Source organism: Thunnus albacares, chromosome 18 (assembly GCF_914725855.1).
Source record: "Thunnus albacares chromosome 18, fThuAlb1.1, whole genome shotgun sequence".
NCBI classification, from domain to species: domain Eukaryota; kingdom Metazoa; phylum Chordata; class Actinopteri; order Scombriformes; family Scombridae; genus Thunnus; species Thunnus albacares.
Window position 1 is genome coordinate 140,001 of NC_058123.1, and position 18,384 is coordinate 158,384.

General features: G+C 46.0%; 1 protein-coding gene across 2 annotated transcripts in view; it reads right to left on the bottom strand.

The window, feature by feature from the left end:
• Positions 1-18,384, bottom strand: part of fer (fer (fps/fes related) tyrosine kinase) — a 38,224-nt gene that overhangs the window by 13,558 nt on the left and 6,282 nt on the right. For both annotated transcript variants that reach the window (XM_044332750.1, XM_044332749.1), the window contains exons 2-11: positions 14,093-14,265; positions 11,349-11,480; positions 9,760-9,933; positions 8,759-8,858; positions 8,251-8,434; positions 7,689-7,826; positions 7,468-7,587; positions 7,012-7,134; positions 2,753-2,954; positions 2,579-2,677 (exon numbers count right to left, since the gene is read on the bottom strand). In XM_044332750.1, coding sequence (XP_044188685.1) covers positions 2,579-2,677; positions 2,753-2,954; positions 7,012-7,134; positions 7,468-7,587; positions 7,689-7,826; positions 8,251-8,434; positions 8,759-8,858; positions 9,760-9,933; positions 11,349-11,480; positions 14,093-14,161 — 1,341 coding nt within the window. In that variant the 5' untranslated portion in view covers positions 14,162-14,265. The remainder of the gene's footprint in view (positions 1-2,578; positions 2,678-2,752; positions 2,955-7,011; positions 7,135-7,467; positions 7,588-7,688; positions 7,827-8,250; positions 8,435-8,758; positions 8,859-9,759; positions 9,934-11,348; positions 11,481-14,092; positions 14,266-18,384) is intronic.

Here is an 18,384-nt window from a genome sequence, read left to right on the forward strand (position 1 = left end):
CAGTCAGTCAGTCATTATCCAAACCAATAATCAATACGATCAATACACAGTATACTGAGGATTCCATCCTCGTCCATGGAGCCGCCATGTTGTACCGCCATTTTCTACAGTAGCCCAGAGCGGACAAACCAAACACTGGCTGTAGGGGGGGGGGGGGATCAATATAACCCTATTAACCCTGTTATATAATGACAGAAGAATTAAAGGGTTTGTTGAGAGTTTGAAGTCATTTATAAAACGTTTCTGTTTTATTATAATGTTTCCAGACATCACGTCTTCATATCGTTGAGAAAACTGAAACGTTTAAACCAAAATAAGTAAAAATAATCATATGAGGACACATCTGATCCACAGAAACATCCTTTAATGTCAGACGGCTGAACGTTTGTTTGTGATCAATATCTTGACTGTTTTTGAACGTCATTTTTATTCTGACTGAGATATTAATGTGAAGACAGACAGTGAAGTAAATAAGAGACCAAGCTAAAGCATCTGTTTGATCAGCTCTTATTAGTGGAAACGTTTCAGTCGTTGGACGAAGCAAAGAAGGAAAAATCACCTCATTTATAAAATAATTAATAAAGTTCCAGATGGATTCTACTGAGAAACGCTTTGATCCTGCTGATTTTAAAGGTTCAGGGTCGTAAAATCTACTAACTAATTTAAATAACATTTTATCAAACGTCAGCCTGGAAAAACCTTCAGCTTCTGTTAGTAGAGTTCAACCTCACACAGGAAACCTTTCCTGAACTCTATTAGTATTATTACTATAATTATTATTGTTATTATTATTATTATTATTATTATAATTATTATTATAATTACTATTATTATTATTATTATTATTATTATTATTATTATTTATGTAGCACTTTTCAAAACAACCTTTACAAAGTGCTTCACAAACAAGAATGAAAAAAGAAAGCAGGAGAACGATCACATCCTAAACCACAGCCGGGTCTCCAGTCTGGACCAGGACCAGCTAACAGGTCTAATCAGGATCTCCAGCCGAGTCTCCAGCCTGGACCAGGAGCAGCTAACAGGTCTAATCAGGATCTCTAGCCTGGACCAGGAGCAGCTAACAGGTCTAATCAGGATCTCCAGCCTGGACCAGGACCAGCTAACAGGTCTAATCAGGATCTCCAGCCTGGACCAGGACCAGCTAACAGGTCTAATCAGGATCTCCAGCCTGGACCAGGACCAGCTAACAGGTCTCATCAGGATCTCCAGCCGGGTCTCCAGCCTGGACCAGGACCAGCTAACAGGTCTCATCAGGATCTCCAGCCTGGACCAGGACCAGCTAACAGGTCTCATCAGGATCTCTAGCCTGGACCAGGACCAGCTAACAGGTCTTATCAGGATCTCCAGCCGAGTCTCCAGCCTGGACCAGGACCAGCTAACAGGTCTAATCAGGATCTCCAGCCGGGTCTCCAGCCTGGACCAGGACCAGCTAACAGGTCTAATCAGGATCTCCAGCCGGGTCTCCAGCCTGGACCAGGACCAGCTAACAGGTCTAATCAGGATCTCCAGCCTGGACCAGGAGCAGCTAACAGGTCTTATCAGGATCTCCAGCCTGGACCAGGAGCAGCTAACAGGTCTCATCAGGATCTCCAGCCGGATCTCCAGCCTGGACCAGGAGCAGCTAACAGGTCTCATCAGGATCTCCAGCCGGGTCTCCAGCCTGGACCAGGAGCAGCTAACAGGTCTAATCAGGATCTCCAGCTGGGTCTCCAGCCTGGACCAGGACCAGCAAACAGGTCTTATCAGGATCTCCAGCTGGGTCTCCAGCCTGGACCAGGACCAGCTAACAGGTCTTATCAGGATCTCCAGCTGGGTCTCCAGCCTGGACCAGGACCAGCTAACAGGTCTTATCAGGATCTCCAGCCGGGTCTCCAGCCTGGACCAGGACCAGCTAACAGGTCTAATCAGGATCTCCAGCCGGGTCTCCAGCCTGGACCAGGACCAGCTAACAGGTCTAATCAGGATCTCCAGCCGGGTCTCCAGGCTGGACCAGTTTCTTCTGGGTTGGTCAGTTGAGGAGGTTTTTCTGTAGAGGTCTCGTCCAACGCAAATGAATCCAGTGATTAAAACCGGTTTAAACACTGAATCAAACAGTTACACTTTAACAGTCGATGTTTCTCTGACGCAGGTCTGACGCAGGTCTGACTGCAGGTCTGACAGCAGGTCTGACAGCAGGTCTGACAGCAGGTCTGACTGCAGGTCTGACTGCAGGTCTGACTGCAGCTCACATGAGCTCAGCTCGTTTCACTGCAAACCGTCCGATGACTAAAATCCTTTATGCAGATAAAAACAACCAGATCACACAAACCAAGAGGTTCAACACTGGATACAAAGTCAGTTAATGACCAACATGTAGTAGTTATCAAATGATGTGTTTAACGTGTAACGAGCAACAGTTCACATGTGAAACAGTCAGTCAGCTCACGCAGCCGCCATGAATCTGTCTTTATCCAAACCAATAATCAATAATCAATAATCAGTCCATCAACGACTACAAACAGAAGCTGGAAGAGAGAAGTTTGACAGTGTTTTATCTCCTGAACAGAGTAAATCTCACCGAGGTGGAGGAGCCCAGCATGGCTTTAGGAGAGCGAATCATCCCGGCCAGAGAGTGACGCAGCGTGTCGAAGCGCGAGCTCTTCTCCTTCGTTTTGTCCTGAAACACACGACACACTCAGACTTCCTGTTCAGACGCCACGCCGCACACAAACATCATGTCATTCATATTTACGGTGGATCCGACGGAGCGGGCATCGTCCTCGTATGGCAGCGCCAGGGGAGGCGGCGGCGGGGGCGGCGAGGCGGAGGCGGCGGCCATCTTGGCGTCCAGCAACGCTTTCTTGGAGGAGAGGCAGGCCTCAGAGCCGCGCAGTGATTGGACGGCATGACGGAGCTCGAGAAGAGACAGTTTCTGACTAAGCAGCAGGACACAGCTGAAACAGACAGACAGGTGAGAGAGAGACAGGTGAGAGAGAGACAGGTGAGAGAGAGACAGATGAGAGACAGGTGAGAGAGAGACAGGTGAGAGAGAGACAGGTGAGAGAGAGACAGGTGAGAGAGAGACAGATGAGAGAGAGACAGATGAGAGACAGGTGAGAGAGAGACAGATGAGAGACAGGTGAGAGACAGGTGAGAGTGAGACAGGTGAGAGAGAGACAGGTGAGAGAGACAGGTGAGAGAGAGACAGATGAGAGACAGGTGAGAGTGAGACAGGTGAGAGACAGGTGAGAGTGAGACAGGTGAGAGAGACAGGTGAGAGAGAGAGACAGGTGAGAGAGAGAGACAGGTGAGAGAGAGACAGGTGAGAGTGAGACAGGTGAGAGAGAGACAGGTGAGAGAGACAGGTGAGAGAGAGAGACAGGTGAGAGAGAGAGACAGGTGAGAGAGAGACAGGTGAGAGAGAGAGACAGGTGAGAGAGAGACAGGTGAGAGAGACAGGTGAGAGAGAGACAGGTGAGAGAGACAGGTGAGAGAGAGACAGGTGAGAGAGAGAGAGACAGGTGAGAGAGACAGGTGAGAGAGAGAGACAGGTGAGAGAGAGAGAGATGAGAGACAGACAGGTGAGAGATAGAGAGACAGATGAGAGACAGGTGAGAGAGAGACAGGTGAGAGAGAGACAGGTGAGAGAGAGACAGGTGAGAGAGAGACAGATGAGAGACAGGTGAGAGAGAGACAGATGAGAGACAGGTGAGAGACAGGTGAGAGTGAGACAGGTGAGAGAGAGACAGGTGAGAGAGAGACAGGTGAGAGAGACAGGTGAGAGAGAGACAGATGAGAGACAGGTGAGAGTGAGACAGGTGAGAGACAGGTGAGAGAGAGACAGGTGAGAGAGACAGGTGAGAGAGAGAGACAGGTGAGAGAGAGAGACAGGTGAGAGAGAGAGACAGGTGAGAGAGAGACAGGTGAGAGTGAGACAGGTGAGAGAGAGACAGGTGAGAGAGACAGGTGAGAGAGAGAGACAGGTGAGAGAGAGAGACAGGTGAGAGAGAGACAGGTGAGAGAGACAGGTGAGAGAGAGACAGGTGAGAGAGACAGGTGAGAGAGAGACAGGTGAGAGAGACAGGTGAGAGAGAGACAGGTGAGAGAGAGAGACAGGTGAGAGAGAGAGAGACAGGTGAGAGAGAGACAGGTGAGAGAGAGAGAGACAGGTGAGAGAGACAGGTGAGAGAGAGAGACAGGTGAGAGAGACAGGTGAGAGAGACAGGTGAGAGAGAGAGACAGGTGAGAGAGAGAGAGATGAGAGAGAGACAGGTGAGAGAGAGAGAGATGAGAGAGAGACAGGTGAGAGAGAGACAGACAGGTGAGAGAGAGAGAGAGATGAGAGAGAGACAGGTGAGAGAGAGACAGACAGGTGAGAGAGAGAGAGACAGGTGAGAGAGACAGGTGAGAGAGAGACAGGTGAGAGAGAGAGAGACAGGTGAGAGAGAGAGAGACAGGTGAGAGAGACAGGTGAGAGAGAGAGACAGGTGAGAGAGAGAGAGATGAGAGACAGACAGGTGAGAGAGAGAGAGACAGGTGAGAGAGAGAGACAGGTGAGAGAGAGACAGGTGAGAGAGAGACAGGTGAGAGAGACAGGTGAGAGAGAGACAGACAGGTGAGAGAGAGAGAGACAGGTGAGAGAGAGAGAGACAGGTGAGAGAGAGACAGGTGAGAGAGACGGGTGAGAGAGAGACAGGTGAGAGAGAGACAGGTGAGAGAGAGAGACAGGTGAGAGAGAGAGACAGGTGAGAGAGAGACAGGTGAGAGAGAGAGACAGGTGAGAGTGAGAGAGACAGATGAGAGAGAGAGAGACAGGTGAGAGAGAGAGAGACAGGTGAGAGAGAGAGACAGGTGAGAGAGAGAGACAGGTGAGAGTGAGACAGGTGAGAGTGAGAGAGACAGATGAGAGAGAGAGAGACAGGTGAGAGAGAGAGACAGGTGAGAGAGAGACAGGTGAGAGTGAGACAGGTGAGAGAGAGAGACAGATGAGAGAGAGACAGATGAGAGAGAGACAGGTGAGAGAGAGACAGGTGAGAGAGAGAGACTGGTGAGAGAGAGACAGATGAGAGAGAGACAGGTGAGAGAGAGAGACAGATGAGAGAGAGACAGATGAGCGAGAGACAGGTGAGAGAGAGAGACAGGTGAGAGTGAGAGAGACAGATGAGAGAGAGAGAGACAGGTGAGAGAGAGAGACAGGTGAGAGTGAGACAGGTGAGAGAGAGAGACAGATGAGCGAGAGACAGGTGAGAGAGAGAGACAGGTGAGAGAGAGGTGAGAGAGAGAGAGACAGGTGAGAGAGAGAGACAGGTGAGAGAGAGACAGGTGAGAGAGAGAGACAGGTGAGAGAGAGAGACAGGTGAGAGAGAGAGAGACAGGTGAGAGAGAGACAGGTGAGAGAGAGAGAGACAGGTGAGAGAGAGAGACAGGTGAGAGAGAGAGACAGGTGAGAGAGAGACAGGTGAGAGAGAGAGACAGGTGAGAGAGAGACAGGTGAGAGAGAGAGAGAGAGAGAGACAGGTGAGAGAGAGAGAGACAGGTGAGAGAGAGAGACAGGTGAGAGAGACAGGTGAGAGAGAGAGACAGGTGAGAGAGAGAGACAGGTGAGAGAGACAGGTGAGAGAGAGAGACAGGTGAGAGAGAGAGACAGGTGAGAGAGAGAGAGATGAGAGAGAGACAGGTGAGAGAGAGACAGACAGGTGAGAGAGAGAGAGACAGGTGAGAGAGAGACAGGTGAGAGAGAGAGACAGGTGAGAGAGAGAGAGATGAGAGAGAGACAGGTGAGAGAGAGACAGACAGGTGAGAGAGAGAGAGAGATGAGAGAGAGACAGGTGAGAGAGAGACAGACAGGTGAGAGAGAGAGAGACAGGTGAGAGAGACAGGTGAGAGAGAGACAGGTGAGAGAGAGAGAGACAGGTGAGAGAGAGAGAGACAGGTGAGAGAGACAGGTGAGAGAGAGAGACAGGTGAGAGAGAGAGAGATGAGAGACAGACAGGTGAGAGAGAGAGAGACAGGTGAGAGAGAGACAGGTGAGAGAGAGACAGGTGAGAGAGACAGGTGAGAGAGAGACAGACAGGTGAGAGAGAGAGAGACAGGTGAGAGAGAGAGAGACAGGTGAGAGAGAGACAGGTGAGAGAGAGAGACAGGTGAGAGAGAGAGACAGGTGAGAGAGAGACAGGTGAGAGAGAGAGACAGGTGAGAGTGAGAGAGACAGATGAGAGAGAGAGAGACAGGTGAGAGAGAGAGAGACAGGTGAGAGAGAGAGACAGGTGAGAGAGAGAGACAGGTGAGAGTGAGACAGGTGAGAGTGAGAGAGACAGATGAGAGAGAGAGAGACAGGTGAGAGAGAGAGACAGGTGAGAGAGAGACAGGTGAGAGTGAGACAGGTGAGAGAGAGAGACAGATGAGAGAGAGACAGATGAGAGAGAGACAGGTGAGAGAGAGACAGGTGAGAGAGAGAGACTGGTGAGAGAGAGACAGATGAGAGAGAGACAGGTGAGAGAGAGAGACAGATGAGAGAGAGACAGATGAGCGAGAGACAGGTGAGAGAGAGAGACAGGTGAGAGTGAGAGAGACAGATGAGAGAGAGAGAGACAGGTGAGAGTGAGACAGGTGAGAGAGAGAGACAGATGAGCGAGAGACAGGTGAGAGAGAGAGACAGGTGAGAGAGAGGTGAGAGAGAGAGAGACAGGTGAGAGAGAGAGACAGGTGAGAGAGAGACAGGTGAGAGAGAGAGACAGGTGAGAGAGAGAGACAGGTGAGAGAGAGAGAGACAGGTGAGAGAGAGACAGGTGAGAGAGAGAGAGACAGGTGAGAGAGAGAGACAGGTGAGAGAGAGACAGGTGAGAGAGAGAGACAGGTGAGAGAGAGACAGGTGAGAGAGAGAGAGAGAGAGAGACAGGTGAGAGAGAGAGAGACAGGTGAGAGAGAGAGACAGGTGAGAGAGAGAGAGAGAGACAGGTGAGAGAGAGAGACAGGTGAGAGAGAGACAGGTGAGAGAGAGACAGGTCTTACTCGCTCTTCCTCTCCGTGTTCTGCTGACTCGTCTGGATTTTAGTGTCGAGGTCATCAGCCAGCGCCTCCTTCGTCCGCAGATTCTGCTGAGTCAGCGTCAGTTCCTCCGTTGCCGATGACAACCTGTACACATAAACATATAAACAAACAAACAGGAAGTGGATAAGGTGAAAACAACCTTCAGACAGAAACAAAGAAGAAGAAGATCTGCCAATCACAACAAACCCAACATTGACTTGTTCCTAATTTAACGACGACAGCCTGGAAACTCTGGAAAGTGTAAAATGACATTCAAGGACAGTTTTGGAGAGTTTTGGAGAGTTTTGGAAGGTTTGAAGATGCTTCATTAAGTTTTAGAAGGTGTTTAAACTTTAATTCTGCCAGAGGAAAACGAGTTTACACACAAAAAAAACATACAAATCAAACAGGAAGTAAAGTAAAGTTTTGGCGTCTCACGTGGCCTGCAGGCTGTCGGCCGTCAGCGTGTTCCACAGGATCTCATTGGCCGGTAGGTTGTCCGTCTCCTCCAGCAGAGACGTGTCGAACTCCACGCTCTCCTCCGGAGTCTCCGGAGACCTGCGGGAGGTCGTACGCTGTTACCACGGTAACCAGGGGACAGACACACTGTTACCACGGAAACACTCAACACAAGACACAGTGACGGGTGAAGTTCTGACCGGTAGGCGTCGATGAAGTGCTGATACTCCGCCAGCGGGTCGATCTGCTTAACCGCCGCCGAAATCTCCTGATGAACCTTCACGATCTCCTCCGTCAGCAGACTGCTGATCTCACAGTACTCCTCCAGAATACTCTTCCTGTACAAGTACACACAAGTACACACTCACAGTACTCCTCCAGAGTACTCTTCCTGCACAAGTACACACAAGTACACACTCCAGAATACTCCATTCTACTAGATACACAGCAACACACACACAAATACACGGGTTTACATTTAGAAAAATAAAGGAAGGAATGCAGCAGATGTCGGTTAGCGTGTCAACAGATGTCGGTTAGCGTGTCACCAGATGTCGGTTAGCATGTCAACAGATGTCGGTTAGCGTGTCAGCAGATGTCGGTTAGCGTGTCACCAGATGTCGGTTAGCGTGTCAACAGATGTCGGTTAGCGTGTCAACAGATGTCGGTTAGCGTGTCACCAGATTTCGGTTAGCGTGTCAGCAGATGTCAGTTAGCGTGTCAACAGATGTCGGTTAGCGTGTCTGCAGTCATGTGACTCACAGGGCAAGAGTCATGTCCTCCTGCATCCTTTGCAGGGCATCGAGCAGAGCGGGCGCAGCGCGGCGTCGGTGTTCGTCCTGCTGCGTTCGAGCGCCACACACTGCCAACACATACTGGTTGTGAAGGTTGTGGAGCTTCGCCGTCGCTTTGTCATAACGTTCATGAGCACGCTCCGCCTCCCGGCCTGTGATTGGACAAGACAGTGGGTGGGCAAGAGGTCAGAAACTTTCAGTAACTTTCAATCATTTCCCAGAATATTTCACTAAAACTATTCTTTAAAGTTCTGATGAAGGTAAACTAACACTTTCTGATCATTTGAGAAATAAACAAAACATTTACAACATTTTAACAGCTTCTGTTTTCCAGAACTCTAAACACACCCGTCTAACTTGACTAAACTTCAGCAACATTTTACAATTTACCTAAAGAAAATCAACCACATTTGTATTAATTGTGTGAACTTATTGAATTAGAAACGTTCGCAGGATGAAACGTTCAGAGTAGAAACCTTTGGCCAGAGCTTCTCTGTATTTCTCTTTGGCGTTGTTTGCGTCGCGGCTCAGCTGGCGATACGTCGACTTCAGCTTCTCCAGGTCACTCCTGGTAACCTAGCAACAATAATCATCACAGGGTTACCGAAAGACGAGGAAACAGTCTCAGTCATCAGATTCAGTTTGCACACCTTTCATAGTTTCAACCGTGTCATTAACTTGCACCTACTTTCACCTGCTGCATGTCAATGTCACACTTTACTATACACGTTTTCTATACAGTACAGTGTACAGTACAGTGTAGTATCAATACAGTGTAATATAGCGTAGTGTAATACAGTACAGTGTAATATAGTGAGGACCCGACTGCCACAGAGAGGAGAGGGGGACACGACCACTGCCACACAGAGGGGAGGGGGACCCGACCACCGCCAGAGAGAGGGGAGGGGGACCTGACCGCAAAAGAGAGGGGAGGGGGACCTGACTGCCAGAGAGAGGGGGGGAGGACCCGACCACCGCCACAGAGAGGGGAGGGGGACCTAACCGCAAAAGAGAGGGGAGGGGGATCCGATCGCCAGAGAGAGGGGAGGGGGATCCGATCGCCAGAGAGAGGGGAGGGGGACCCCGATCGCCAAAGAGAGGGGAGGGGGACCTGACCGCCATAGAGAGGGGAGGGGGACCTGGCCGCCATAGAGAGGGGAGGGGGACCCCGATCGCCAAAGAGAGGGGAGGGGGACCTGACTGCCAGAGAGAGGAGAGGGGGACCCGACCGCCAAAGAGAGGGGAGGGGGACCCTACTGCCACAGAGAAGGGGGGGGGATTCATAGATTATTAAACTACTTTAACAGCAACTGTTTGGGTCATGTAATGTTACACCCCTACAAAGGAGGATTATTAGTTCCCAGCAGACCTTGTGGTTGTGGTTATGATACAGTGCAGTAGTAGTAGCAGTAGTAATATAGTATACTAGTAGTAGAGTAGTACTACGGTAGTAGGACTACAGTAGTAGTAGTAGTACCTTGTGGTTCTGGCTCTCCAGCTGCTGATGAAGACTCTGGTAGCTCTTCTTCACCTGCTGCTTGTCTCGGATCAGTGTGGCCAGACGATGAAGAGGACCGGAGTTCAGATCATCAGCGTGAGTCCTCATGACCCGACCCAAAACCTCCGTCTGACGGACCACCTGAGACCAGGACTGAGAAAGGGACACACTGAGACCAGGACTCAGACAGGGACACACTGGGACCAGGACCCAACTCATTTTAAAAAAGAGTGAGAGAAGAACAGAGACAGCGCGAGTGAGTAAGAGAGAGAGAGACGTCAGCATCCAGCTGGAATCAACCCACTCATGCCCACAAAGTCTGCCCGAAACTTGGGTGTCACGATTGATGACCAACTAACCTTTAAGGTTCACGTGGCCTCAGTTGCTCAGTCGTGTCAGTTTGTCCTGTACAACATCAGGAAGATCAGACTCTACCTGTATGAGCTCGCAGCACAACTCTTGGTCCAGGCTCTCGTAATATCACACATTGACTACTGCAACTCCTTACTGGCAGGCCTCCCCGCATGTACACTCAAACCTCTGCAGATGATCCAGAACGCGACGGCACGTCTGGTCTTCAACCAGCCCAAAACAGCACATCAGCCTGCTGTTCATCTCCCTCCACTGGCTCCCAGTTGCTGCCCGCATCAAATTCAAAACCCTGACACTTGCTTACAAAACAGCCACTAAAACAGCTCCTGCCTACCTGAACCCCCTCATTCAGGTCTACACTCCCTCCTGCCCACTACGCTCTGCCAATAAAAGGCGCCTGGTACCACAACAGGGCCCTAAGTCACCAGATAGACTCTTCTCCTCTGTAGTTCCCCGGTGGTGGAACGAGTTACCAAACTCTGTTAGATCTGCAGAGGCTCTCTCAGTCTTTAAGAAAAGACTAAAGACCAGTTCTTTCATCAACACCTCTGCACCTGATGGTGATGATCTACCTCCTATCAGACCTGAACTTGGCTTCATGGCACTTATTCGTGTTGTTCTCTCCTGACTAGATCCTTGATTGTGTTCTATCAGCTCTCAGATGTACGTCGTTTTGGATAAATTCCTTGGCAGTGAGATCAAAGCACTGAATGAGAGTAATAAAACGTTATTTTCTGATTGTTTCATGGTGGTTATGTTCTAAAGAAGAAATAAATAACTATCAAACACTCAGCAGATGTTACCGTGGAAACAGATGCTCTTTTTTCAGCTTCATTTTCCTCCTCTGCATTTCTCCTTTTCATTCATTCATTACATCCAACTCATTCAGCAGTAAATACAATAAACAGGACAAATCTGTGTTGATGTTTCCTCATGTGTTAATAATGCGTCTCAAATGCTGTCATCATTTTTAAATTCCTCGTGGGTTTAATTTGCAGGATCTATGTGGTCCCTCAGATGCGGTGGGAACATAAACAGGATGCACAACAGGGACTTAAAGTTCGAAGTTTAGTTCCTGAGATTAGTTCCTCTGGGTCCAAAGTACCTGGAACTTTTGGTGGAAACGGGGTTTAAGACACACTGAGACCAGAACTGAGACAGGGACACACAGGGACCAGGTCTGGGCGTGTCCTCACCTTGCTAACTGTGCTGACGTAGTCGGCTGCTTCCTGTTTCTCTGTCTGCTGGGTCATGCTGAGCAGCAGAGCAGCGTACTCCTTATCACTCTTCACCCGCAGAGTCATGAAGCGCTTCACCGTCTCCAGCAGCTAATGGATGGAGACAGAGAGGACAGACAGGTTTCAGACATTAAATTAGGGCTGGGACTCTTTTTGGGAATCTTTGGGAATCTGATAATCTTTGGGAAACTTTGGGACTCTGATAATCATTGGGAACCTTTGGAAATCTTTGGGACTCTTTGGGACTCTTTGGGACTCTTTGGGACTCTTTGGGACTCTTTGGGACTCTAATAATCTTTGGGAATCTTTGGGACTCTAATAATCTTTGGGACTAATAATCTTTGGGACTCTTTGGGACTCTGATAATCTTTGGGACTCTAATAATCTTTGGGAATCTTTGGGACTCTGATAATCTTTGGGACTCTAATAATCTTTGGGAATCTTTGGGACTCTGATAATCTTTGGGACTCTGATAATCTTTGGGACTCTGATAATCTTTGGGAATCTTTGGGACTCTGATAATCTTTGGGACTCTAATAATCTTTGGGACTCTAATAATCTTTGGGAATCTTTGGGACTCTAATAATCTTTGGGACTCTAATAATCTTTGGGACTCTAATAATCTTTGGGACTCTAATAATCTTTGGGAATCTTTGGGACTCTGATAATCTTTGGGAATCTTTGGGACTCTGATAATCTTTGGGAATCTTTGGGACTCTGATAATCTTTGGGAATCTTTGGGACTCTAATAATCTTTGGGACTCTGATAATCTTTGGGAATCTTTGGGACTCTGATAATCTTTGGGACTCTGATAATCTTTGGGACTCTGATAATCTTTGGGAATCTTTGGGACTCTAATAATCTTTGGGAATCTTTGGGACTCTAATAATCTTTGGGACTCTGATAATCTTTGGGAATCTTTGGGACTCTAATAATCTTTGGGACTCTAATAATCTTTGGGAATCTTTGGGACTCTAATAATCTTTGGGACTCTGATAATCTTTGGGAATCTTTGGGACTCTAATAATCTTTGGGACTCTGATAATCTTTGGGAATCTTTGGGACTCTAATAATCTTTGGGACTCTGATAATCTTTGGGAATCTTTGGGACTCTGATAATCTTTGGGACTCTGATAATCTTAGGGACTCTGATAATCTTTGGGAAACTTTGGGAAACTTTGATAATCTTTGGGACTTTTTTTCCTCTTTGGGAATCTTTAATGATAAGGTTTTATTTTATTTTTATTTGAAATGGTAAGATGGTGACAATAATGGGATAATAACCTGATAATATTGAGATAATATTGTCATATTTTCAAAATATTATTGTCTGCTACCAGTGTAATACCTTCCAAATTACATGTCAATTCTTGGAAGTCAAAATTGGTAATTACCAGATTAATGTGGTGAAGTTCCTCCTCCTTAATGTTCCAACCATTCTCTTCAGTTTTAAGATAAAACTGTAAAAATTCTTCTTTTAAAGCTATGATTTTTTACCTGGAAACATGCCTGCTAGTTTGTGTGACAGCCATGAATCAGTGCTACAAAATGCAAAACTACATGTTTCTACTTAATTTCATGGTGATTTCAGATTAAACCAACACTGAGAGGCACAGAGATAAAACATACCTGGTAGGACTAACCCCACTTTAAACTAAACACAACATTTGGTACTGCTGATGAAAAGATCAAGAATTATATGCTGCTGATGTACATATTTTACTCATCAAACTTCAAAGCAAAGCCTTCTATGAACATGTTTTTTATTTGATGCTAAAGAAAATACAACATTTTTTATCTTACATAACATGAAAGGATGCATTTTGCTAAACTGATTTGTGACTATCACACAGAAACTACCAGGTGTGTTTCCAGGTAATCACTGTGCCTCTTGGTGTTTAATTAAATATCACCTTCTTGAAATTAAGCAAAAATCTCTCTCTCCAGGATTTCATATGATTTTTTTTCTTGTGATTACTGCTGCCAAAAATGATTTGGCAGCGGCTTTTCTCAACAACTACAATACACTTTGTAATGTTTTAGGAATTGGGAAAAATTACAAGCAAAGGAAAATAATGTGATTTTTGACTTCCTTGGATAAAAAGCATTCCGCATAATCTCAGAAACAACTATATTTCTGCTCTAATGCATTTTCTGAACATGAGAACCATGAGGACTCAAAGTTCTATAAAAAAGAAAATACCGTACTTGAGTTCCATTTATAACCTTTATTAAATGAACTTTCAGCTCAACATCAGCAGCAGATAAAATCAGTCAATAATGTCATTAAAATAAATCCATCAACACAAACATCTAGTTTGATGTCTATGTTTGAGGTAGATTATGTCCATCTTTGCTGTTTGAACAACATCAGCTTGTATTCTTCTGACTCACTGAATCAAACCTCATCTTCCAGATCCGGTCCGGGGTGCAGACACCCTCTCTACGTTTAAGAGTAGGCTTAAAACTTTCCTTTCTAATAAAGCTTATAGTTAGGGCCGACCAGGCTCGCCTTGGGCCAACCCTTAGTTATGCTGCTATAGGCCTAGACTGCCAGGGGACTTCACATGATGCACTGAGCTCCTCTCTCCATCTGTATGCATTCATTACAACATATTACCCCACTATAACCTTATTATTACCAAGCGTATAAAGGCAGATTGTTATTGATCCGACATGTTGTTAAAGTTTATTCACAAACCTTTAACTCCCAGTCTTGCAGCTTCAGTAAACCCTCGTGGGAATTCCTCAGATCCCGACCGAAGCCCATCCTGGATCACACACACACACGCTAGCAAACACACACACACACACACACACACTCTCTCTCTTTCTGTCTAACGACGGGGGCGAGCGAGGAAAGATTGCATGGTCCTGTGAGGAGAGAGAGAGAACGACATGAGGACAGATGTTTGTTACACTGCAGTGAAACATGGTGTTGATACTCAGACTGTCTGCTCAGCGCATTTACTGTTTAACATTTCATTTATTCATCAATTTCTCCAACATCTCAGATTTCCTGTCTTCTGCCATTAAACTGAACCTCTTTGAGTTTTGTAAGCTGGAAAGTTTCTGTTTTTCTGACATTTAATAGAATACAGAAACTAACCCTATTAAACTATTAATAAATATCATTTTCAGTCATCAAAATGACTTCCTAGGATCATTTTTAAATCATTGATTTTTCCAACGTCTTTCAATCACCATCAGGATTTATTGCAAACATATTAAACTGTCAAAAGTACTGCAACAATTAGTCGATTCATTGATTAGTTTGGGGCAGAAACGATTCCTCAAGTAACTCTAGAAGCTTCATGTACTCGTTTTTCCCCCCGAGGACGATTATTGCAAATAGAAGAATATATTAAAAAAAGAGAGAAAACGACAGAACATGTCCGAAGTTTGGGATCATTTCAAGATGAAAAAAAAAAAAACAAACCTGTGTACAGTGTGTGTATTACAGAACAGATCTAGCCTATCACAATAGCACGCCATCAAAGAATCCAGGACCCAGTGTATGTTTGTCCCTCATATATCTGGAGAACCGTTCGTCCAGTTGACTTCACACTCAGCGGGTGAACTGCTGGGACACAAAGGAGCGCAGGGTCCTTTTGAGACACTTGACACATTTAATATTAATAAACTTGGAATAATCAAGCAAACAGTGAGCTGCTCAGCTCTATGCATAAGTGCAGCGGGGGGCGTTTAATATAAACACTGTCACATCACAGTGGGACGGGGCTTCTGGGCTCTGACTTCCTGAGCGGGACAAAAGCACATGCCCCGCTCAGTTAAACTGCCCGAGAGAGAAAAATGAGCGCACACAGGAGAAAAAAACAGAGGTGGAGGCAGTAACACTAGCCAATAGGAGCGCAGACACATTTGACTGGCAGCAGAATCAACCAATGGAAGGACAGAAACTGCTTCTACAGTTCAGCAGTGAGACTAAACTGAGGTTGACGTTTCTGTCTGGACGTAAACCATTTAGTTTATTAATTCCTTATCGTTTTAATTGATGCAGTTGTCAACTCATACAAATATATGTGGTTCTCCAGAAATAATTATCAATCAGGCACGTTTTGAACAGGCACTGCACTAGTTTCTGTAATCCCATACTCCTATTACAGACAGCAGGTTTCTGTAATCCCATACTCCCATTACAGACAGGTTTCTGTAATCCCATACTCCTATTACAGACAGCAGGTTTCTGTAATCCCATACTCCCATTACAGACAGCAGGTTTCTGTAATCCCATACTCTCATTACAGACAGCAGGTTTCTGTAATCCCATACTCTCATTACAGACAGCAGGTTTCTGTAATCCCATACTCTCATTACAGACAGCAGGTTTCTGCAATCCCATACTGCAATTACAAACAGCAGGTTTCTGCAATCCCATACTCCCATTACAGACAGCAGGTTTCTGCAATCCCATACTCCCATTACAGACAGCAGGTTTCTGTAATCCCATACTCCCATTACAGACAGCAGGTTTCTGTAATCCCATACTGCAATTACAAACAGCAGGTTTCTGTAATCCCATACTCCCATTACAGACAGCAGGTTTCTGTAATCCCATACTCCCATTACAAACAGCAGGTTTCTGCAATCCCATACTCTCATTACAGACAGCAGGTTTCTGTAATCCCATACTCCCATTACAAACAGCAGGTTTCTGTAATCCCATACTGCAATTACAAACAGCAGGTTTCTGCAATCCCATACTCCCATTACAGACAGCAGGTTTCTGTAATCCCATACTCTCATTACAGACAGCAGGTTTCTGTAATCCCATACTCTCATTACAGACAGCAGGTTTCTGCAATCCCATACTGCAATTACAAACAGCAGGTTTCTGCAATCCCATACTCCCATTACAGACAGCAGGTTTCTGCAATCCCATACTCCCATTACAGACAGCAGGTTTCTGTAATCCCATACTGCAATTACAAACAGCAGGTTTCTGCAATCCCATACTCCCATTACAGACAGCAGGTTTCTGTAATCCCATACTCCCATTACAAACAGCAGGTTTCTGCAATCCCATACTCCCATTACAAACAGCAGGTTTCTGCAATCCCATACTCTCATTACAGACAGCAGGTTTCTGTAATCCCATACTGCCATTACAGACAGCAGGTTTCTGTAATCCCATACTCCCATTACAGACAGCAGGTTTCTGCAATCCCATACTCTCATTACAGACAGCAGGTTTCTGCAATCCCATACTCTCATTACAGACAGCAGGTTTCTGTAATCCCATACTGCCATTACAGACAGCAGGTTTCTGTAATCCCATACTGCAATTACAAACAGCAGGTTTCTGTAATCCCATACTGCCATTACAAACAGCAGGTTTCTGTAATCCCATACTGCCATTACAAACAGCAGGTTTCTGTAATCCCATACTGCCATTACAAACAGCAGGTTTCTGTAATCCCATACTGCCATTACAAACAGCAGGTTTCTGTAATCCCATACTGCCATTACAGACAGCAGGTTTCTGTAATCCCATACTGCCATTACAGACAGCAGGTTTCTGTAATCCCATACTGCCATTACAGACAGCAGGTTTCTGTAATCCCATACTGCCATTACAGACAGGTTTCTGTAATCCCATACTGCCATTACAGACAGCAGGTTTCTGTAATCCCATACTGCCATTACAGACAGCAGGTTTCTGTAATCCCATACTCTCATTACAGACAGCAGGTTTCTGTAATCCCATACTCTCATTACAGACAGCAGGTTTCTGTAATCTCATACTCTCATTACAGACAGCAAGTTTCTGTAATCTCATACTCTCATTACAGACAGCAGGTTTCTGTAATCCCATACTGCCATTACAGACAGCAGGTTTCTGTAATCCCATACTGCCATTACAGACAGCAGGTTTCTGTAATCTCATACTCTCATTACAGACAGCAGGTTTCTGTAATCTCATACTCTCATTACAAACAGCAGGTTTCTGTAATCCCATACTGCCATTACAGACAGCAGGTTTCTGTAATCTCATACTCTCATTACAGACAGCAGGTTTCTGTAATCCCATACTGCCATTACAGACAGCAGGTTTCTGTAATCCCATACTCCCATTACAGACAGCAGGTTTCTGCAATCCCATACTCTCATTACAGACAGCAGGTTTCTGTAATCCCATACTGCCATTACAGACAGCAGGTTTCTGTAATCCCATACTGCAATTACAAACAGCAGGTTTCTGTAATCCCATACTGCCATTACAAACAGCAGGTTTCTGTAATCCCATACTGCCATTACAAACAGCAGGTTTCTGTAATCCCATACTGCCATTACAAACAGCAGGTTTCTGTAATCCCATACTGCCATTACAAACAGCAGGTTTCTGTAATCCCATACTGCCATTACAGACAGCAGGTTTCTGTAATCCCATACTGCCATTACAGACAGCAGGTTTCTGTAATCCCATACTCCCATTACAGACAGCAGGTTTCTGTAATCCCATACTGCCATTACAGACAGCAGGTTTCTGTAATCCCATATTCCCATTACAGACAGCAGGTTTCTGTAATCCCATACTGCCATTACAGACAGCAGGTTTCTGTAATCCCATACTGCCATTACAGACAGGTTTCTGTAATCCCATACTGCCATTACAGACAGCAGGTTTCTGTAATCCCATACTGCCATTACAGACAGCAGGTTTCTGTAATCCCATACTCTCATTACAGACAGCAGGTTTCTGTAATCCCATACTCTCATTACAGACAGCAGGTTTCTGTAATCTCATACTCTCATTACAGACAGCAGGTTTCTGTAATCCCATACTCTCATTACAGACAGCAGGTTTCTGTAATCCCATACTGCCATTACAGACAGCAGGTTTCTGTAATCTCATACTCTCATTACAGACAGCAGGTTTCTGTAATCCCATACTCTCATTACAGACAGCAGGTTTCTGTAATCTCATACTCTCATTACAGACAGCAGGTTTCTGTAATCCCATACTGCCAT